The sequence below is a fragment of the Acartia tonsa genome, chromosome 7 (assembly GCF_053477335.1).
Source record: "Acartia tonsa isolate MP-2025a chromosome 7, ASM5347733v1, whole genome shotgun sequence".
In the NCBI taxonomy this organism is placed as follows: Eukaryota; Metazoa; Arthropoda; class Copepoda; order Calanoida; family Acartiidae; genus Acartia; species Acartia tonsa.
Genome location: NC_137266.1, coordinates 28,811,726 through 28,835,486, shown reverse-complemented (window position 1 = coordinate 28,835,486; position 23,761 = coordinate 28,811,726). Strand labels below are relative to the sequence as shown.

Below are 23,761 nucleotides of genomic sequence, written 5' to 3'. Positions count from 1 at the left end.
TTTTATATTAATTTCAAAAAGGAAGAAACATAAGGCGTACACAATTATACAATATGAGTTGGTTGTTAAATAATAACAATATACAATTTTATAACATACATTTTACAGTTTTTCAATTCAAAGAAAAAAAAGTAGTTAGATATCAATAAAGAATTTGGATATATTTGAAATTAAAGTGAATTTAACTTTGGTTTTTACATATACTTCTACATAGTTTAAAACTGAAAATTATCTAATTTTAGCACTTTGACACCTTATTCTTTCTTAGGATTTTCTTATTGGTTGGAGTTTTTATTTTGATTAATTTTAACAAATTATCATAAATAGTTTAACTAACATTCTTATAAATGTACAATGAATTTATAAAGAACTGTTTATAATATTTCAATTATAAATATAATTTGGAATGTGGGTTGACGTTGAATTAAAAATTATGCAAAAAAATATAGTAGGAAATATTCAAAAAGGTACTATGCACGAATTAGAGCAAGTGATGATCAGCATTTTTTTTTGAGTATTTATACTTGGTTTTGTTTAACAAAAGAAAAAGTTTATGTTCTACCGTAATCTAGTAAAATAAAGATGTAAAAATAATTGTAAATATACAACATCAAATGGTAGGTCAATAAAGCTTAGTACTATTAAATATGTTGTACATTAAACAAATTGAATCTTATACTTTTGCTTTTTAATGCATTTGATAATATGAAGCAGTGATATTTGCACTTTCAACTTTGAAAAACACATTTGAGGGTTTTCGACATAAATATGTTTTACTTTTTTCTTAAACCCCCGTGTTCGAACTTAATTTTTTTTCGTTCAAAATTAACAAGAAACCAATAATATCAACAAAAAAAATGTTGGATATCAATATAAAAATAAGCATCACTTGATCTTTTTCGTGAATAGTGTTCTTTAACGGAAAATATGTGATCCCACAGATAAAAATTCTCTTGTAGAACATGAGATCAAAACATGAATGTTATAGATAATAATTTAATAAATAATGGATGTAAATTTTAACACTTATTATTTCATACAAAATATTCTTTTAAGACAAGTTTTATAAAGTAAAATCCTATAGCACAAAATAATTTATAATCAAAATTGTATTTCTAAAGATGAAATAAAAAGAAACCCAAAAATCTAAATAAATTACTGAACATATCACAATATAGTAACAAAAAATAACATAAGCGTTTTAATACATATTACAAATGTAAAATAACAATTCTAAATAAAGTTTTATACTAACTAAAGGATTTTATAGAGTAAACTGTAATTTTAGTGATGTCCACCAAATTAATTTAAACAACTTACCAAATCGTTATTTTAATAATAAACATGAAATGCTGACATTTTGAAACGAACAGCTACCCTCTTATCAACCATTAATCTGAATGTGAATATAATAAACATGGTCGCAATTTTCAAATTTTACGCGCCACCTATAATATTTTGGCAGCCATCTTGAAATTCTTCGCGCCATTTTATCTTAATGGTCTGTAATGGAGTACAAGATCGGAGGCCATTTTGTCCCAGTAAAATTTCTTGACAGTTCTAAGGTCCATATTGGGATCAAGCACCTAAAAAATATTGTGAATTAAAAGAATAAAACCTTTATACTCCTTATTTGGATGTAATGGTGGACAATAATTCAATCTCTCTACCTAATTCTTTAAATTTAATATTTTTCCTTGTTAGATACTCTATAATTCGAGGTGTCTGTTCGTCTGTAATCGATTGTTAGGGGAATGTGAATTTTTCGGCTTCTATAAAGATAGATGGATGTTTTTTGTGTGAAGATTCCGTATATGAATGAGCATGCAGTAAATAATTTACTTTGTCCGTCGGCCATGCTACAAAAGACCAATATATATTCTATGCAAAAAGGTTTCGTGTTTTTTACGTTAATTTTTAGTGACAATAAATCTTCGAATATCTGCTCTAAAATTGACTTTGTTTGTGCACAAATTTTTTGCTTCAATGCTGATTGATGTTGACATTGTTGGTAAAATGGTTAATATTATGGGAATGAGTCTATATTACCGACTTTGTCAACTCAAAAACTTTGTTAAAACAAAGAAGTTGCAAGTAGTTGGTACCTGATCATTACAAAGAAGCTCCACCCGTTCCTCTGCCTGACTGCTCGACTCCTCCCTGTCGCCCCTACGCTCCCCGGTAGGGGTGCCCCCACCACTACCCCCAGACTCACTGCCCCCGTTCATCACCTTGTCGTACACGTGCTCAATAACTTTGCGGATCTGTTGTGCAATTAATTAAAAAATATACATTTAGAAAAAAACAGTTTTTTCCTCATGAATATACTATTAACCTTTAAAGGTTAAAAAGTACAAAAAAAAAAAAAAAAAAATTATTAGTTCTCATGTTAATCCAAATTTCATGCAATACACTTAAACTTTGAAATAAATATCAGCATTATTCACAATTTGATAAATTCCTATTTTCATTCTAGAGGTTCATTTCTTCTTCATAGGAAATTACCAAAGAATTTAAGGTGTTAGAAAAAGATACAGCCTCTAAAATTGTCTAGACAGATTTTTGCAGTACGTTGTTATTTTGTTTAAAGAATTTTAATTCTTTAGAAATGATACGAATGGATATTAGATTGAATTTTAGTTGTTTCGTTTAAGTTTTAAATTGCAATTCTTTTATGAAACTTAACAAAATGTTGAATTTGATGGTACATTTCAAACACATCTAAAATCATCTGATATTCTATTCATTTGAAGGGATTTGCTCTAAAGATAAAAGGAAATATTTTGGTACCATTTGTAATTTTAATGTCCCCCGCCTCCCATAGTTCTATATATTTTTTAATTAATTCCTGAAGGAAGTCATTTGCAATGAGTCTCTCTCGCTTGAATGCCTTGTAGCCTAAACTAGGATGAGGCAGTACAAAGAAGGTGACCCTGATAAACTTGGGCAGCTTTTTCTCCACGGCTATGTCAACCACCCAACTTGGTACAGTTTCGTTCAATAGAACACCTAAAAACATATCATACTTAATCAAAAGTTAAAACTTATAGAGTAGCTGCTAAGATTTGTACATATTAAATACTAAGTAAAAGAAAAAAAACTGCCTTGATCCATGAACAGGTAGAACATATTATCATAAAGAACTAGGACTTCTAGACAAGGCTTCTGCAATCAAAACGGGACGTATGTATGAAATGCTTCTGTAATAAGCTGATAGTATTTAGATTGAATAATATAGCTAAAGTTAAGTTTAAGATACCCCATCAGAAATAAATCATATTTACCTTCTGTTTCGCCGCCAGCGTCCCTAGCTAGTAATCTGTAGAGGGTTCTACCTCCCTCCTCGCTAAATATAACAGGAGTATGTCCCGGCACCTGTAAAAAATTATAATAATATATTTAAGAATAAGATAGGTAGGTATTTATTTTGAAATTTTTCTTTAACTTAAATTTTTTCAAAAAGTACATACAAAACATGTATGTAAGTATGTTTATAACAAGTTTTGGATCTACTGCAGTTCACGGTAAAATATTGCTGGTAACGAATATTGCCAAAAATCTATGAATTTTAAAGGCTGCTAGCTGCCAAACGGCTGAACGTACAGATCATGCCCGCACACTGTTTTAAGCGGCATAAGAAGGCCTACAAATAATCTGGAATAGCCATAAACCAAAAATGCATAATTATCTCGCAGTACAGAGAAATGCGCGAAAAAGGCCTATTTTACGCGTTTTTTATTCAGTGAAGCTTTCCCTGTGCATCATTGGATCTTGGTTATTCCAGATTATTTGTAGGCCTTCTTATACCGCTTAAAATAGTGCGCGGGTATGATCTGTAAGGTCAGCCGTTTTGCAGCTAGCAGCCTTTAAAATTCATAGATTTTTAGCAATATTCGTTACCAGCAATATTTTACCGTGAATTGCAGTAGACCCCAAGTTTTTTTTAGAATTTATTATCCAAGAAGACTAAACGTTCGGAATAACATTCAATAAAAGTACCCAAGGTTTAGAGCAAACGAATAGGATTACGTTTTTTAAATCTGGATAAAAATATAATTTACAGTTCATTGTCCACTCTCTCCCTAAGTAAATCTAGAAATATGTTTCAATGGGTTTACATTTCAATATAATAACAAATTCTTATTTAATTCTAATTTTTTACCTGGAAATATTCATTATGTCGTGTATTACTTGCACCCTAGATAATGCAACATGTTTTTTTTTTATCTTCTAATGGTAAAATTAGAACTTTAGCCTAAACCAGGCGCTACTCATTACCATGCAGTTATTACTTCCAGACAGATCGTAAGATCAAAGAGCTGTCAGTTGGTGTAACTTTACTTAATACCCCGGGTGTTTGGATAGAATAGGAGATAATGCTCCCCATGGTTATCATTTGTTGTTAGAACAGACGTTTAACGTGTCAAGGACAGCATCCAACCCAGTACGCGGTAATGACAGGAATAACTATTTAATCTTGAAAAAACTCTTGAATTGAAATAATAAAATAACATGTTGCATTCCTGTTCTACATCACTTTCATCCTCCGTGTTGTAAGGTTTGGGCCAGTGCTCCAAGAGTGCTTGCAATAATAAGCCACCATAATTTACTTTCTATAGCAGGGCAATTAAATCATATTGATGCTCATAAGATCTGTAATAGAAGAACCAGGATGTCGCGTCGGTCTATCAGTGTACTAAATGTGTGTGTGTACCGGTCCTAGGAAGAATTAAGACTATTTTGGGTTTAGGTACCTTAACCATCCCAAGAAAAATACCCCACCCCCCTTTTCTGTTTTATTTTGTTATTTTTTCTTTTCCAACTAAAAACTAAAATGGAAAGTTGATGGTCGACTTCATCCTCCTACCCCAACCCTCAAGAATAATAAAGTAGAATGTTTTCATGTCAGAAGGAAGATTAAAGCATCAATATATTCCTGTTCAAGTGCATCATCCGGGGCTAGTCCAGTTTCTCTGGCTGACACCCAGGCTGACAGACAGTCACAATCCTCTTGTTTCAAATGTATTGTCAACATACCTAAATATTTTTTTATGGAGAATAGATGACTAATTAAGAATTCTTTCTATTGAGAGGGCTAATTCAGTTGTGCTGAGAGCTTCTCAGTTGTGCTGAGAGCTTCAGAATGAAAACATCTCATTCCCACACAACTCACTGTATTTGTGAAAGGTAAGCAATTTAACACTAACTATGTTACTAATACAAAAAAACACTTACACTGACTTTAAAAAAATAAGAAAAGGTTACTACACAAATAAAATCCTAACACACTAAAAAAAATAAAAAAAGGTAACTACACAAAATAAAAACCTAACACACTCTAGTATGGAGCGCAAATTTAAAAACCTTAAAAACTACTTAATACTAGAGTATAATAAATCGAAACTACTAAGTTAAAATTCATACTTTTAAGAAGAAAAAAAAATCTGCTGACTTAATTCTTAGAAATATTCATTGATTCGTCAAAAATAAAATTGAAACTGCTAATTGCTGAGTTTTAAGTTATAAAATTACAATCTGATTCATGAACAGTTAATATATTAATTAAATATAAACAAGTACTTAAAAGGACACTCCTAATTACTAAAAATCAAAAATCAATTTCTTTATTTTAGATCAACAGCTCGCTTGGAACAACTCTGACACACAGCTCATAACGCAGACAGAGAAAACTCAAACACTCAGTGACAGAAAAACAAAACAAAACCACCAATAAAAACACAAACACATACAAACCTGAAAACTCACCACCAAAAAAAAAATTTAAAAAAGTACTATGAAATTACAACAAGAGCAAAAAATATACAAAGACAAAGAATAATAAAATGAAACTACTGTGACATGACATAAAATGACAAAATAACCCAACTGACAATGTATGTGATGAAACCATTTACAGCTAGTTTGCAAAGTAAACATAAAACAAAATTAAACAACTACTGTATTAAATAACAAAAAAATTTGTAACAATATGAAACATAAACCTGCTTACCGGAAGTTTTTTTTCTTTCATAAGTATCCATATATGTAATAATATATGTTATAATGTAATCATTTTCAGGGCGAAGGGGGATAGGCAGGAATGAAGGCTACTAAATTTAAAAAATATAACACATTTAAACATGACTTTTGGCCTTTCAGCCTGTCTTGTCCTTCTGCCGCCTTCACCCAATCCCCAACCTGAAAAAACAGAACCAAGTCGTGGGTAAATCTACAACGTACCAAGATACAGTGTAGTGCCATGAATCTTCCTAGTTATATTTTAATATATAATACTGTATATGTTAATTGTAATTCATTATTAAATCCTAATGTGCTTTATTATTATATTATATGTAACTAGTGGAATAATAAATCTATCTATCTATCTATCTATCTAAAATCTATCTATCTAATTAATTAAGGTGGGGCGGATGTATCACTTTTTCTAACCAGACTGAAATTACAGAGGTACTTAAACAAAACAAAAAGTTACAACACTGTGACTGGGATTTAACATACATAGTATTTGCTTTAAAATAAGGTTATCCATTAGTCACTGGGCAGTATACAGTTTTTTTGGAACATGCGAACCAAGAAACACACAACAATTACCGTTAAGACATAACATTTACTGAAATTTTATCTATTTTTATTTTTAATTATTATTAAAGCTTGTCGATATTTACTACTTCAGAATAATCTTTTTTTCCAGTATGGCTTCAAAACCTATTAATATCCGCTGGGATAGAACCGGTTCTACTGAAAATTAATATATCTTATCGTATTATATCTAGTTTTCTATATCTGCAGAAAGCTGTTTGTGACGATGCGATAAATAACTTTTCTACCTGTTTTGAGGTCAATAGTGAACCAGTTTGGTACATAAACTTTTTGTTGTCTCGATTCAACTGCCTTCTCAAAATCTACTTTGCCAAGATCTTCGATCTTACAGGCCTGTTGTCATATTTGATGTATTAATTAAATGATATCAGAACATTTTGTGAAAGTTTAGTTCCCGAATAGAAACCGATGAATAAAAGGAATATTTTACATTAAATCCTACAATAAAACTACACGAGCACGGATAGTACTAAAACAAGTTTTTTTTGAGAAGATCGGAAAACAAAATTGCTATTATTTCAAAGTATAAATAATACTTAATTTAATTTAAAGGGGGGGGGGGGCGAAAGTGACACTTTTTGAAACCAAAACTAAAAGTCAAAGGAACTCAACTAAAAAAAGAGTTACAGGTCTGACATTTTGCATGGCAGTTGCTTTATAGGGGTACAATATGGAACTGTGAAGAAACGGCGGCGCAACCGCCGAAAACCGCCGGGAAAAGGCAACAAAAATTACGGCGGGAAACGGCGGTTTTCGGCGGTTGCGCCGCCGTTTCTTCACAGTTCCATATTGTACCCCTATAAAGCAACTGCCATGCAAAATCTCAGACCTGTAACCCTTTTTTTAGTTGAGTTCCTTTGTTGACTCTTAGTTTTGGTTTCAAAAATTGTCACTTTCGCCCCCCCCCTTTGATTAAATCATTGAAACATATGATAACCATAAAAATAAGGAAAAACGTTAGAAATAAGTAAGGAAACCTTAATTAAGTTTTGATAAAATAATCATGTACACTTGAAAGAGCGAAGCTAAACTGTAATTAGCCTCTAGACGTTAGTATTAAGGTTTAATTAATTTATGAGCAAGAAATAATTCCCAGATAATTAAAAATCTATTACACGATTTCCGACAATTAATTTGACAAATCTTGATGAATAGACTCAGCTGTGCGCGAAGCTTACCAATCTAGGATTGGTCAAAGGATTCTCACCTCCAATCTCCTCGTGCATCTGAATCCTAACTTCAGAGAATCAAGGCTACATACATGCATACACACACAAATCTTGATTATAAGATAAATCAAAACAACTTTACATAAATCCATGTAGATTCACGCAATTTTTATGCAATAAGACACTCTACACAAAAGTATTAAATCTCCCTGATAAATTTAGTCGTTATTGCTAGTGAACAGCTACTGTAAAATGGTTCTCAAGTGTTTGTACATACATTATACATACAGCTTTTATGGATGTCTTAACCCTTACTCATAAAATTAATTTTACATCACTTTCCTTGAGTACATCATAAATTGAAACATTTTCATCAGTGTCCTTAGTTACCACTCTACGCTTGTCATTTAGTACCTAGAAATTAATATTAATGACAAAAGAAGTAAGTATTTATAAATTTTTATTTTTACCAAGTTTAGTTATGAAATTAAAAAAAATATCCTTTTGTAATAGATGCACGATGTGTGTGTTTATCAATGTCTGTTCCATAAGATCTACATAACCGCTTGAATTGAACAATATGGTTTAGTTGTATAGAGTTGCTCAGGGGATAGGGGAGGGGTCCTGCCATCATTATAGAGTGCCCTTTGAGGTCCAGTTATAAGTATTAATATAAGCGAATTCGCGCCCGTTCGGAAGAAAGGGAAGGGACATTTAAAAGAGTTTGTCTATTTAGTAACCAAAAAACTGACTAACCTAAGACTAGCATATAAGCAAAAAAAAATAAACAACTAAACTAACATTTACAAGCGACTGCCTCAAAAAAAAGCCTTCACGGCACCTAATAATCTTCACTGTAAATGAAAATCATATCGATCCAGTTGTTAGCAAGATCTTTCTATTTAAATGAGAGAGAGACATCCTGTTACTTTAGAAAATAGAAAAAAAGATGAAATTTTCTTTACCTGGAATGTTTTGATACTAGGCCCTCCTTTGATTGCATAATCATGATTTCGAAGAACGGGTTCTATAAAGTAACATAAAAAATTAAAGCTGATACAGAGATTAACTTATATCTATGTATATAGTATATTTGAAATTGTATTATCAAAAATGAGCAAAGAGCCATATAGATCTTGTCCACAAATTGTCTGATGTTGTAACAAAGGCCTTTTTTTATTTTCTTATCAAGTTTTCCCCACTCAGGCTATCTAGTCCAAAATGCTTCCAATGTGTACTTACTAATTTAAATTCACTGAAAGTCATAGCTTTACTTTAAGGGTTATGTATAAAGCTTGAATAAAATAAGAAATGAATATAGGAGGTTTTTTTCTTTCTTAAAAATCACAAGCGTTTGTACAAAAAATATACAATTGCAGAAAATGATGCAAAAATGTTGATACCTGTATTATTTTGCATATGATGATCAGCTGACATTGACATAATTCTGTTGGGAAAGGACCAATGCTTTATTGTAGAGTCACTTGTAGCTACCCATAATCCTAAATAAAATATAGTGAAGTTAGAACAAGGAGGTGGTAAAGCCAACGCTAATTTTTTTTATAGAAAATTGGATTTATTTACCCACTTCCAAAATAAGTGCTTCCACAAAAAAGTATAATTTGTTCTGTTGAAGCTTTGTTTCAAAGCCCTAAGCTTTAATAAATGGGATAAATCTTAGTCATTACCCCCTGGAAACAAGTAAGTTTTTATTGTGGAAAGTTAAAATCTCCACACTTCCACCAAAAAAAAGCTTGTTATGTCTCTCAACACAAAGAATCCATCCTTTGTTTTTTTTTTACTGAGAGCAGCCCATTTCTTTTCAGGTTGTTCGATTGTAAAAAAAAATACTTAGGGTTTAGAACTTTTACAAACAACGAGAAAAAATTTCACAAAAATTCATTATAGTCCTGAAGTGGTTTACCTGATTGTTCCGGTGTAAGGACCATTTTAAGGACGGGATCCGTCTCTCTACAAACTAATAAATGTGCCTCGCTCTGTCGCAAGTCAGTTAAATATATATTTCTGTCTCGGCCCCCGCTAAACACCTACAATAAATGACATAAATATACTAAATAATGACATTTGCGTATACAAATTGCTAAGGTAGGTATCTATAAAAGGTAAAACAGGCCTAAGAATACAATGTAATTTTATGAACAAACTTAATTACTACCTGCCTTGCCTAGCTAGCATAAACGAAGAGTTGGGAGAAAGGGAGTCTAAAGGGAGAAGAAAATGACCGACAAATTAATGTCGTATGTGTCGTACAGTCATCCTCAATCATGATAAATAAAATAACACTATCTATAAATCAAACTAATTCGACACCGCTAGTTTGTACCAACCAATCAAGATTTAAAAAGAGTATCCAAAGTTATGAAGAACATATTCACAAACCTGTGTAAAATTTTCGTTTGGTTGAAGGGCCCAAACACCCTCGGAATGAGAATGGTAGGTAGCTATACATCTTTGTTGTCCTAAAATAACAGATTTCTTTGGATGTGTTCGTGGTCATTTAAATTTGAATAATTGGGCCAGTAAAACAGACACACTTACCCTAAACTAGAAATAAGATAGAGAAAAGCCTAACAAATATTAAAATTATATACGTACCTAAGGAAAACCTTAAAAAAGATGCGAACAATAGATTTATGTCCTAGATGATCCAGTAGGTACAATAATCTGTCAAACTTAAAACAGGATTTCTAGCAGACTTAACATCTTTTTTATTTAAAATACGAGCGACGAAATTTATGACGAAATATTTTCTAAGCTTGATCAAAAGAATTTACTATCTATAGCAGCTGACTATATCATATGTATTAGACCGACTCAAAATGCAATTTTTTTTTGGCTCGCAATTCTAACCTATTTCTTTTATGATATTTTAACTATTGATATCAAAAAAGTGTTCTGGTAGCTTTTTTTCAGCAAAATGTCAATTTCGATTTTCATGAAAAGGGGAAGGGTTTCCCTGGGGGAGAATTTTATTTTTCTTTCAAACCATAGCTTTATATACAGCTTCGTGAATGTGAAGGGTACATTACGGATCAAAAAACGATTTTTAAAAATATTAACCCTGGCAAAAGTTATCCTCAAAAGACTGACAATTTTGGCCATTTCAGCAAAATCAGCTAATTTTGACAGTTATTTAAGGATAACTTTTGCCAGGGTCAGTATTTTTAAAAATCGATTTTTGATCCTTAATCTACTCTTCGAGACGAATTCAGGAAGGTATCGAAATTGACATATTGCTGAAAAAAATCTACCAGAACACTTTTTTTTTGGTAACAATGGTAATTATATCATAAAACGAATGGGTTGTAATAGCGCGCCCATTGAATTTTTTAAAAATGTGGTAATTCTGAGTCGGCCTAATATATATGATCAAACGCTTCACATTAAACGAGGAATAAGCTAGAATATTTAACACAGTGATAAAATATACATACCTAGTGACCATAATCTTATAGTACCATCTGAACTGCCAGACAAGCACTGAGTACCATCTCGGCTCACCACTAAGGCTTTCACATTATCTGTATGCCCCTAAAAGTATAAACAAATATGAAACAAGTCTGTTTTTTTTTGTTTCTTCGGAGGTGGGGAGACAATTTTTGTTAGATGCTTTTCTCTTTTACGGGCTGTCGTAACCCACAACCGACTTCATATAAAAATAAAATTCTTCCATGAATATATAATAATAAAACTTCCCGGAAAATTATAAAGCCATCGGCCCCTCGGGGATAATAAAACCGGTTTAAATTTTGTAATTTTTCATTTTAATGTCCGCGGAAAGCTGTCTTTAATACGATGCAATAAATAAAAATTCCTACTCTGTGCAATATTCTTAATTACCTTTAATTTCATAAGTTTAGCACATGTCCTTGGGTCCCATACTCTGAGTACTTTCTCTGTAGACCCGCTGACTATCACTGTTCCTGACGGGTTCATCGCCAGGCTGTAGATAGAATCCTAAACATTCAGATTAATAAAATGTGAAGATTGGTAATCTTTTGTCTTACCTAGGTAGCTAACCAGACAGAGGATTAAAAAATAAAGAGCAAGCTGAGTAAGAATTCATCCATAGAAGTGATGCAAGAAGAGGACAATGTAATAGACCAGAAATAGTAGACTCTTCTTATTCTTACTGATAATAAAATAGACCAAGAAATATATTTATTTATGTATTTTATGTTTTGATAATTCCAGAGTAGTAGTATTTTTTAGGTTAAAACTTTTATCTACGGAATATTCATAGACCAAATTATCTTGTGTTTTGCTGTCCACCTGGAGGAATGGTTACACTATGATAATGAAGTGAGTCATGCTACTTTATTGGTCCTTTCATAAAATCTTAAACGATTTAAGTTTTTTTTTTGAAAATTAACAAAATAGGGCTACAATGTAAAGAACCAATTCAGCGGCTAGAGAAATCCTGCGTTACAGACTGACACAGATCCTGTTACTTTTACTATAAGAATATCGTAAGGTCAGTGTAGCTTCCATGAAGATTGTGGGCCTGCTTGAAATGCAGCATAGCAGCTTTCAGCTTCATAGTATCAAGGCCACATACTTAAATACAAGCAGTAAAAATTTCTCGAAATCTTGTATGAAAAATGTTTACCTTGTTACCATTTAAAGAAGAAGTAGTGACTGTATTGTTACTGGCTGTCAGTGCTGTTAATGTTGTAACATCCCAAAGGAATATAGCTTTATCTAAACCAGCAGAGGCGACCTACAAAATAAATTACTTAGTATCTTATATGAATCCTTCTCTATATATAGAACCTAAGAATGTGTGTTAAAATGAAAAAAAAGGTTAACAAAAATTTATTTTTGATGATGAAATTTCTTGCTAAAATACTAATAAGCAGTTTTCAACCCTATTATTTAAAGTAGAAACTTTTGAAATGCTTTATTTGTTTGAAGCTTAAGATTTCAATAACCACTGAACCATTAGTTTCATTTAAGGGAGGTCAACAGAGTTTCTAAGGGATTTTATTTTTTAAATATGTGTCTTAAGATGGTTTTAGGATGTTTTCATGTCCTTCCACAACAGAACCACTAGATTCTAGATGCGCGGCCGCTAGTAATATGGCAGTTATTCTAGAGACTATTAGACTTTCTCCAATTTTATGGATATAAATTAAACTAGTAATTCAATATTTTAAATTGAAAGTACATGAATGACAACAGAATACAAGAAATGACATATTCTTCTGTATGACAGTATGAAACGTCCCAATTATAAGTACCTGTTCTCTATCTTTAGCATAAGCCAAAGCTCTGACATAATCTTTGTGTGTTCTTAATGTTGACATACAAAATCCTTTGTGGGCATTCCACACTTTAACTGTTGTGTCCGAACTTGCTGATATTATGTTCTTTCCACCGCAGCATAACTAAAACAACAAAATATGTGGAAAACTATCTTTATTTTGACCAAAAAAATATAAGAGGGGGGGGGGGGGAGTTCTGACACATTTGCGTAAACAGTGAGTATAGGCTTTATCTTTGGACTGAGAAGATAGGTTATGAGGGATAAAATCATTCTCATATGATGAATTTCCCCCAGATTTAAGATTTTTTGGATAGGCCTCCAGGTTCCGGAGCTCCAGGCCTCCAGGTGGTCTCTGTACAGGTAAAAATTAAAAATAAGATTTTTTTTTGAAGAGTTAGAGATTAACTTAAAAACAAAATATGCTTCTTTTTGATTGTTATTCACATATTTGAAGAAAAAACTTACATATTTTGTCTCATAAGCTGACATCTCACTCTTCAAAAAAAATTTTATTTTTCATTTTTACCTGTTCAGAGACCACCTGGAGGCCTGGAGCTCCGGAACCTGGAGGCCTATCCAAAAAATCTTAAATCTGGGGGAAATTCATCATATAAGAATGATTTTATCCCTAATAACCTATCCTCTCAGTCCAAAGATAAAGCCTATACTCACTGTTTACGCAAATGTGTCAGAACTCCTCCTCCCCCCTTAACTATTTTTACTTTAATAGGAATATGAAAGGCAATTGATTACAATCTAAATATACCTATATAACTTTAATAATTTTTTCTTAGACAAATCACAAAAAAATGAATTCCTACCTACCCTGATTCTTAGAAGAAGTTTCTATAAAACTAGCGCAAGGTTTTTCGTAATTTTAATAACCATTAACCTTAAAAACGTTAGTTAAATTCGTAAATTTTCTTTAAAAGTATCTCTATTATAGTAGATTTTAACCATTAAAAAAACACAATATATTTCACCATAGACAAGTTTAAAAAATACATCCAATTTTTCGGTTTCCTTAAATGCATTGTTTATTGTGTACCTGTATATCATTGACCCAATCAGTGTGATGCTCCATGGACTGTAGGTACGGATCCTGCGGGTTGGCCACGTTCCAGGTCCGAATGATCGAGTCCCGGCCGGCTGAGTACAGGCGTTTGAGAACAGGGTCATATTGCAACGAGTTTATACCAGCCCTAAATGGAAATAGCTTGATACAATTCAGATATACTGAAATAAAGGTTTATCAAGTTTATTTTAATAGAATCAGGTTTCAATTTAAAGACGTAAACTAGCTTTACAAGTCTTGTGCTATTTTAAGTTTTTTAGTTTGCTTACTTTACAAATTTTAAGAACACCATTAGGGTGACATGATACATTAAACATTTTCGCCATTTTATTTCGACCATACTAATTCAATCCTTTTATAGAAAGCAGTGCAGTCTTTAAAATGACCCAGATGATTCATTTTTAAAAAAGAATCACTTTTCAAAAAGTAGCGCAGCTTTAAAGATATAATCCTTATATAAAAGTAACAGGGTGTGTGTGTGTGTGTGTGTATATGTACCCAAGGATCTCACTAACCGATATCATCCTCCTTTACAATGTAGCTTCAAATAGGACTTGGGAAAGTTTATACCTAACTGTACCACAACCTCCAAAAAGGTAACCCCTAGAAAAAAAATAAAATTCCCACCTCAAGTGCTCCTAAAGCCTCTAGGGGCGAAGCTTCTATTTCAAAAAAATAAAAATCTATGATACAAAATAGCTTGATGTCTGCCCGTCCCTTAAGATCTCGGTAACCATTGATTCGATTGACTTCTACTCTTCAGGGAATATTATATATATACTGGTCCTGTGGTGGTTTTAAGCTATAATTTTCTTGGAGGGTGGAACTCCCCCCCCCCCCCAAAAAAACCCCTCAATTTTTAAGGAAATTAATTTAAAATCTAGTGGTTGAAGCACCAGATGTACCTAATTTTTATTAATTACCTCTTGGGTCAAGACCCCTAGAGGCGAAGCCCCTAGTCCCATTAAAAAGTAGTAAGATTTCAGTTGTCTGTAGCTTAAGATTCCTCCTACTGTTCACAATTTAAGGAAAGCTGCATATGATATAGGTACAGCAAGGGTATACAGATTTGAAATAACAGTCTTAAAATGATTTTAGGTTATCTTTGACTTTTCCTCCTCTTTCAATAAAGTAGCCTTAGATGGTAGGGGCGCAGCCATTAAAATAAGCATCGACGAGTGTTTTATCTATACCTATGACAATTTTCTCGTTCCTCTCGTATTACAAACGAGACTTGAACTTTTCGTCTACCAGACATTTTCAACAATCTTTAATCCCTCCTTTTCAGAAGATATTTAGTTCCTCTTTAAGTTTCTGATAACCTCACATTTTATACTACATCTGAAAACATGTTTCAAACTTTATTTTCCACGCGTTGATTGATTACTGTAGCATATATATGTATGGAATACTAAATAAAGACTAAGTTTAGAAATAATCAAATCATGTATTAATCATTAAAGAGCTGGCATTACAATTCATAATAACACATATCAGGTGATTTTTCTTCAAAAAAGTACAACAAATATAATCACGATAAGACTAAAGTTTTTAAATAATAATTTATCTCTCCTACAGACGCCCAACAATGCTGCAGTTTAGAATACCATTTAAAAGTTATCATAACCGCTGCTATGTCAGGCAAATGAAGAGGAGTACTTTTTAATGTTGGTTTGTGTTGGTATAATGTGCTGTTTCTATTTAATCACCTCTTCATACTTTTAATTAACCAACAAAAATTAGAGGATTTTCTTTTGAGGATCTCACACATTTTCTTATTAATTTAAAAGAAACAAAAATGCTTGAATGTTTAATATATTATCAAGAGGAAAATTTAACAATGATAAAATGATTTTAATATTTAAGAGAAGGTGGCCATGAAGTCGGAGACGACCTTGTTCAGAGCCTTGTCAGAGGCCTCGCTGAGGAAACCATCCTTGGCAATCTGGTCCAGAAGAGCTTGCTGGGAGGCACGGATGTGCTCAGTGAAGGCCTTCTCGAACTCAGTGATCTTGGAGGGGTCCAGTTTGTCCAAGAATCCTCTGACACCACAGTAGATGACGGCAACCTGCTCACCAATGGGCATGGGCACGTACTGGCCCTGCTTCAGAAGCTCGGTCAACCTGTTTTATTCAAATTTGGAAAAATTGTCTTAAAATCGTAATTACTAAAATGTCAAGAGTAATATTTTTTAATAAAATATGCTACCGTGTTAAGGGAAATAATCACAATCAACTGAAATAAAATAAAAAATGGTTGAAAATTTAGAAAAACATTAATATTATTTTACCCCATGAAATACAGTGATTAGGTTTAATATCCCTCCAAAATGTTAGTAATCTCTATTATATTATAGCTTAGCAAAGTTCCTTTTATAGTTTTAAACTAGTATACCACCTTTTATAAAAGAGTTAAGTTTAAAATGGTGCTTGATAAAAAAAAGTCCCAATATTTTTCAACCTATGTAGAAGACAAAATTCCAAACTTTCCTGACACCACGGTTAAGCAGCTGCTGGGTGGCAGCGTCCAAGTCAGAGCCGAACTGGGCGAAAGCGGCGACCTCACGGTACTGGGCCAACTCAAGCTTCATGGAACCGGACACCTGTCTCATAGACTTGGTCTGGGCAGCGGCACCGACACGGGACACAGACAGACCGACGTTAATGGCGGGACGGATACCCTTGTAGAACAACTCAGTCTCCAAGAAGATCTGTCCATCGGTAATAGAAATGACATTGGTGGGAATATAGGCGGACACATCACCAGCCTGGGTCTCAATGACGGGCAGAGCAGTCAGGGATCCACCGCCCATGGCGTCGGACATCTTAGCGGATCTTTCCAGGAGACGGGAGTGGAGGTAGAAAACGTCACCGGGGTAAGCCTCACGACCGGGGGGACGTCTCAGCAGCAGAGACATCTGACGGTAGGCAACAGCCTGCTTAGACAAGTCGTCGTAGATGATGACAGCGTGCATACCGTTGTCTCTGAAGTATTCACCCATAGCGCAGCCGGAGTAGGGGGCCAGATACTGCAGGGGAGCGGCATCGGAGGCGGTAGCAGACACAACAATGGAGTACTTCATGGCGTCGGCGTCAGTCAGACGCTTGACAATCTGGGCAACGGTGGATCTCTTCTGACCGACGGCAACGTAAATGCAGTACAGCTTGGACTTGGCGTCATCACCCTCGTTGAACCTCTTCTGGTTAATGATGGTATCGATGGCAACAGCGGTTTTGCCAGTCTGTCTGTCACCAATGATCAGCTCACGCTGTCCACGACCAATGGGGACAAGAGAGTCGACGGCCTTGATACCAGTCTGCATAGGCTCTCTGACGGACTGTCTGGGGATGATACCAGGGGCCTTAAGACCGACACGGAACTTCTCCTTGGTTCCCAGGGGGCCCTTGCCGTCAATGGGGGTACCCAGAGCGTCAACAACACGGCCCAGAAGCTCAGTTCCGACGGGAACGTCGACAATAGCACCGGTACGCTTGACAACATCGCCTTCCTTGATCAGCTTGTCGTTACCGAAGACGACAACACCAACGTTGTCGGGCTCCAAGTTAAGGGCCATACCTAAATTAATAATATATTCATTTAACATATAAGACCAGGGGTGTATATTCTACATGGGATCCCCTGCTCATGGGGGGGGGGGGGGAATAAAAAATAAGGGGTTGGAGGGAAAAAAAATGTAAAAATTAAGAAAACTGAAAACATTTTTTTCCATTTCCCCCCCGTCCTTGGTGAAAAAAACTTTTAAAAATGTGTGGTAGGAGGGATAAAATAAATAAAATATAGAGTTCTTTCAATATTTTTCCATTTCCCCCCTACTTGGTGAGAAAAGACTAGGGGGGGAAGAAAAATAAAAAATTTTGTAGCAGGGAAAAAATAAATAAATCTTGTGCAGAATATACACCCCTGTATAAGACTCAGCCTTTTGAATATCAAGAACCGCAAGTCTTCTTCAATATGCTCCTTATGTACCTATCTACTTTTAGACCAAATAAAGACAGATTCTTTAGTTTTGAAAGAAATAGTAAATAAAAGATTTCAGTCTTTAATTGTGACGTGCACAGCATTCACCAAGGGGTGCGCAACCACTAAATAATTATAACCAAGGAAGGAAAGTCTGCCCAATTTCAAATTCTAAGTGTTGACAAATCTCTACAGCGCGCAGTTTTTCATAATGTAATGGTTATTAAGAATGTAATTGTTGGGCAACCTTAATGATATAATTGTACTTATTTGCCTATTAAATGATCTTAATCTACTAACCCTTAAGTCCGGAGCTGAACTCTACCATCTCCTCGGCCTGGATGTTCTTGAGGCCATAGACACGAGCGATACCGTCACCAATGCTCAACACACGGCCAGTCTCCTACAACATCAAAAGATTTGAAATTTTGGTTCGTCAAAATGAGTTTAAATTAAACTTATCCCTTCGCATAAAATTAGGATTATTTACATTAATTGGGTAAAAGGAAATTTAAACGGAATTAAGAGCGAAGCATCAAAAAATGAACATTACAAATTTCTAAATTTAATTAAGGTTATGATTGACAATTTGCTGAATCTAAATTGCTTTGGTTTAAGTAATTAAATTATTTTCTATTTCATATAATTTTCAATCAATCAATAAGCTAAAACGTTAACATGTCGCCATTTTTTCTTGAGAAAGCCGCAATGTCTACAACGTATGACTTTCTTGTGAAAAATAATTTGTATTAAATACTTTCAGTACAAATAAGAAAAAATAAAAAATAATATATTATGGGCAATTAATCTAGGATTTGCAAAATAAAACTTGAGCCATCATTCGAGAAAAATTACCAAAAAATACAAACAATATTTAGATTTCATACTTTGAAGAATGATATTAAATCTTTACAATTATATAACTAAGAATAAAGATAAAATTATGCTTTGTTAACATATTCTATTAAAAAATAAATGATGGTTTAATAATCCCTTCCAATTGTATAAAGTAGTAAGGTTGTTTTGACTGAAGCTTAAGATATAATATCAATAAATACTGCTCAGTTATAGGGAAAGTAGACAGGAGAATTGAGATATATAGTTCTGGCTATATCATTTATCAATTAGGATTTATATGTTTTTAAGCTACTTTTTTACCTTTCACTGGTCTAAAACAGTGGTATATTCTTAAAGTTACCTCAAGGTTAGCGGCAGGGGCGGCGCCAAGGATTCTGTCCTCCAGGATAGAGCTGATCTCACCAGAGGCAGCCTTGGCTCCAGCAACGGGAGCGGTAGTGCTCAACTTCCTATTTGACCAAAATTTTAGTGGATATTAATATCAATTATTACAGCTTTTGGTTATTTATAGTGACAATGCGTCCTTAAAGGGAAGTTTAAAAATATATTTCAAATTGACAATTTGACTTTAATTTTTACAGGATAATTCGTTTAACATGATATGATTACATTTAAAGAAAACGTAGGGACAAAAAATTTTCGTTTTAATCCTCAAATTAACTTTACTTAATTAAATATAAGATAATTTTGACGATTAAGTTAATCAGAATCATAGAATTAAGGAAAAACAGTGACATTACTATTATTACTACGATTTTAATAAATAAAGACTAATAATGAATAACACAAATAAGCTTATATCACGATTTTCATTAAAACTTTTAAAGCACATGGAAAAAGATAAAAATCATATTATAAAATCCACTATAATTTCCTGACAGCCACATTCACGGCGGCGGCGGTCTGCTTAGCGGCCATCTGGGCAGCGGTCTTAGAGACCTGGCCAGCCATCAGGGAAGTAGCGCGAACCGTAGCCTGTGCCATCTTCGGAGCAAATGAAATTGAATTGAGGAAGCGGGCTAGCAGCAGCAATGGCGTGAGTGAGAAGAAAGATGGAGGTCGGTGAATGCCGCGAACCGCGCGTGACTCGATCAGCTGATTTGAGTTGTAAGCAAGAATGGTTAGTGTAATTTTATAAGCTAGACAATTTTTCCCTGTTGTCATCCCCGCTGAGTACTAATAAGCACAGAAAATTTCATAAATTAGCTAAAATTTAATATTAGGGAGTAATAAATGAAATTCTACCCCCTTACAACATATTTTTATTCTTGTAAAGAAAAGATTCAGTTCTTTGCAAGTTCTGAAAAAATGACAAGAGAAATCTTAATACAACAACTTCTCCACGGATGTTTTTCTAAAAATTATCTTGAAAAGCTAGCTTTTAATAATTTATAAGAAGCGGCTCTTTTACAAGCGCAACAAATAATTTTTAGTTAAATATCTGTTATTGATTTTAAAATACACATTTTTCCAGCATGATAAATGCAAATTAGTGAACAAATTAAAATTTAAATAAAAAATTGTGGTTTTCAGCCAGAACCAAATTTCTTCTTTGATGCATTTTTCATTTAAAAACAAACAATTTTAACCAAATTTTTCAAGTTACTTTTTCAACAAAAGTATAAAATGGTTCCAATTTCATATTATTTAGGTTATTAAAATGTCCTTAAAAAAGCTTTCTTTTTCTCATGCGATAAAAGCCATGGCGCACAGCTGTTTCATGGATTAAAAATAATAAAGCAAAATATTAGATTAATAGGCAATAATTAATTGTTTTTTTTAACTTTAAAAGTCATTAATTTATAAATTTTTATAGATTTGATTGATGTTTTAGTAGTTTTGATATTTTCATAAACAAAGCTCACACTAAAACCTTCATATAAACTACCAGCTTTGTCAATGACACCAGTTTCCGATATAATTGTTCTTTATCAAAGTTAAATGGTCAAAAAATGACGCATGCGCACTATGACTGCCAACCCCCAAAATGACCTTTGTGCGCATGCGTACATGGTCTGCGCAAGCCCATTATTCTCACCCAATGCGCATGCGTTATTATGGGTTTGTATAAAGAAAGCATTAAAGGGAGTAGGTTCTATGAGTACAATTCCTCCTCTATTTCTCTGGGAGGAACTCTGAACACCTCCTTTTTATTTTCAACACACACCCAGGAATATAGGGATGAAACATTAGATCTAAAAATTCTTCATTATTGTATTCATAGACTTTGGGTTCTAAAACTATTTTTTCTTATTTGGGCTAACTTAATTTGGGTACTAGTGCAAAATTATGTTATTTATGTCATAAAATCTGATTTTTTAGGGGGGGGGAAATAAACTACTAATCTTTAACTAAATAAGTTGTTCTATTCCTATACCCCTGATAACCCCCCCCCTCTCTTTTTCTTTGCAGTGCCTTTATACCGGAGAAATTGAGCTGTGTTAGTGTTTGTCTCTGTCTGTGACTGAGATGATTCACCCTTCGGCTTCAGTCGAGTCTTTAGAATTATTAATTAACAACGAATACTATTTTCAATTTTGTGAAGTTAAAGTGATGTATTCTTGTGGAAACCGTACTTAATTAACTGTGCCCATAAAATAACAGTGATTAATATATTAAACAGTTACATCTTGTTATATATTGAAGTTAGATTCTTCCTAGTTGCTTTCATGGATATGTACGTATATATAATAATGAAAAATTAGTTTTATGAATTATGCTTATTTCAGTAACAAATGAGGTATATATCAAATTTAGTTTAAAGTCCAGAATAAGATTTGCAGATAATTTTTACAAAATAAAAATATTTTAAATTATTCTTACTGCAAATTAATAAAGACAGTGAGGCTGGCTACCTAGACAATTTGTACCTATAAGGAAGACCTAAATATAATTTTTAATTGAATTATTTCTATAAAAGTAGTTACTTAAAGGTTCTTGAACAATTAAATAAAATATCCACTAAAATACCTAGTGACCCAGGCAATGAAAATTCTATTAAGTCGTAATTTCTATTTTTTAACCGTAAATAATATCAAAACATAAACAAATAATTAATTCTTGTTATTGAAATGTTTTCAATTTAAAAAAATTTGTTTCAAAAGCCTTTTAATCGTGTAAATTTTACGTTCAATTTAATCTTTGTAACAAGAAGTATTGTTTTCAAGAAGTCAAAGATTTAGCATAACCTTGTGCGAGTATTTAACCTTTCTAATAATGCCTTTGTATTTTTGATTTATTATATGTTTTTATAATGTTTTATTTATGCGTTTTTTCCTGTACAAAAAGATGCCTTTATGAATAAGATGTAGAACCGCTCCCCTTTTTCACAATAAGTTAAACTTTCCCATTGCAGGTGATCTTTCCAATGGATAGAAATGTATTTTTCTAAATGTTATTTTCAACAGCTTTTTATGCCTGATTGTAACGCCTAATGAACTTGGTTTCCTCTTAGTTTAAAAAAAAATAAATACCTATTATACTTTATTTTTGTTTCGATCCTCATTACCATTTCCGATTCTTTTAAGTAGGTACCTAACAATAACCTAATACATTATCACAGAATTGCACCCAATTAAGAAGGATTGAATTGAATAACTACCTTTTACGTTATTTAGGCTGGTCGGGTATTGTTTATGGTTTATATGAGCCCCGTGTGAAGCTTCTAATTTGCCCTCAGCTCCGTAGGGTCTGAGGTCCTAAGATGTAAGGAATCTACAAGATTAAGGACCCATTGAGTTATATATTTTCATTGTCCTTTTGTTGTTTGAACAAAAAGATCTCGAAAGGACTGGTCCATTGGGTTACGTTTTTAGCTTTTGTTTTATTTCAGATTTTTTTCTCCATTCGCTTATAAAAATCATTCTTCAAAATAGAAAATTAAATCAGTTGGTTTCGAACTCAATAACCGTCATGAACATCTGTTACATTAAAAACTAAACCCTAAATTATTTGCAATTATTGACCTGTAAAAAATATTAATTAAAATCCTAACCTTGATATTTAGAGGATTAAGTATTAAAATATTAAAATTAGCTGACTGCGCAAAAATCTTTGCGTTGATAGGAAAGCATTTAGAAAAATTAAATCAGGGGAAAAAGGATACCTACAGAAATGCACAAAAAATTGGGGAAATATCTTTTACAGACTTGGAAGGCAAAGACAATTGTTAATGTTAATGAATATAAAACTCTATTTGCAAGCTATCAAAGGCAGAACATAGCACACACAACCGTTGGAAGAATATTATGGTACATTGCCCTATTCTTCTTTTATTTTATGATATTATATTATATTTGGCTTTTAAAGCACGGTTTTTCTAATTTTAACATTTTATCAAAGTAAAATAATGTTTTTTTTATACCTAATAATAATAATAAACTTTCTATAATACAACTAAGTTCCTATCCTGGAGGGATCATCTTACCCGTACCTACCAAACCTAGTATTAGCACAAAAAATACCTTGTTTATTTTTCAAAATTTTTGTTAATGATTCAAATGCGATAAGAGGAAACCGCCGATTAGTACACCTGACTAAACCTTTATTTTTATGGCAATTTACTTATCCCCTTCTTCATGAAAGAAATGTTACTTTTCTTGCTTGCTTTACATAAACTTTCATTAGTTACTACTTAGCCTTTCTTCTAATGCATCTATTTGTTCATTTAAACAAGAATTGCAATATCCGTAATAACAGAGCTATCAAATTTAAAATCAAGTATAGCTCTCTACTGGGCTCATTTATAGAGTGTTTACCTATTTTTTTTGGCAT

General features: G+C 32.9%; 2 protein-coding genes and 1 pseudogene across 3 annotated transcripts; all 3 read right to left on the bottom strand.

Moving 5' to 3' along the window:
- Positions 1-15,869, bottom strand: LOC145324487 (WD repeat-containing protein 48). The gene is made up of 20 exons (XM_080167072.1): positions 15,862-15,869; positions 15,346-15,420; positions 14,126-14,279; positions 13,052-13,198; positions 12,421-12,531; positions 11,652-11,768; positions 11,246-11,342; positions 10,191-10,270; positions 9,715-9,838; positions 9,194-9,292; positions 8,756-8,817; positions 8,124-8,204; positions 6,849-6,945; positions 4,939-5,037; positions 4,526-4,615; positions 4,163-4,200; positions 3,285-3,375; positions 2,852-3,009; positions 2,106-2,267; positions 1-1,586 (listed from the first exon to the last, which is right to left on the bottom strand). Exons 1-20 carry the CDS (start codon positions 15,867-15,869, stop codon positions 1,491-1,493), a joined length of 1,986 nt encoding a protein of 661 aa, XP_080023198.1. The 3' UTR covers positions 1-1,490.
- On the bottom strand, positions 15,580-16,238 carry LOC145325208 (ATP synthase subunit alpha, mitochondrial pseudogene; annotated as a pseudogene). Its single transcript, XR_013881417.1, has one exon. The product of XR_013881417.1 is annotated as an ATP synthase subunit alpha, mitochondrial pseudogene (transcript).
- On the bottom strand, positions 15,580-20,283 carry LOC145325204 (ATP synthase subunit alpha, mitochondrial-like). The gene is made up of 4 exons (XM_080168095.1): positions 19,854-20,283; positions 19,329-19,428; positions 18,431-18,533; positions 15,580-17,728 (listed from the first exon to the last, which is right to left on the bottom strand). Exons 1-4 carry the CDS (start codon positions 20,150-20,152, stop codon positions 16,608-16,610), a joined length of 1,623 nt encoding a protein of 540 aa, XP_080024221.1. The 5' UTR covers positions 20,153-20,283; the 3' UTR covers positions 15,580-16,607.
- Between the last annotated feature and the right edge of the window lie 3,478 nt (positions 20,284-23,761).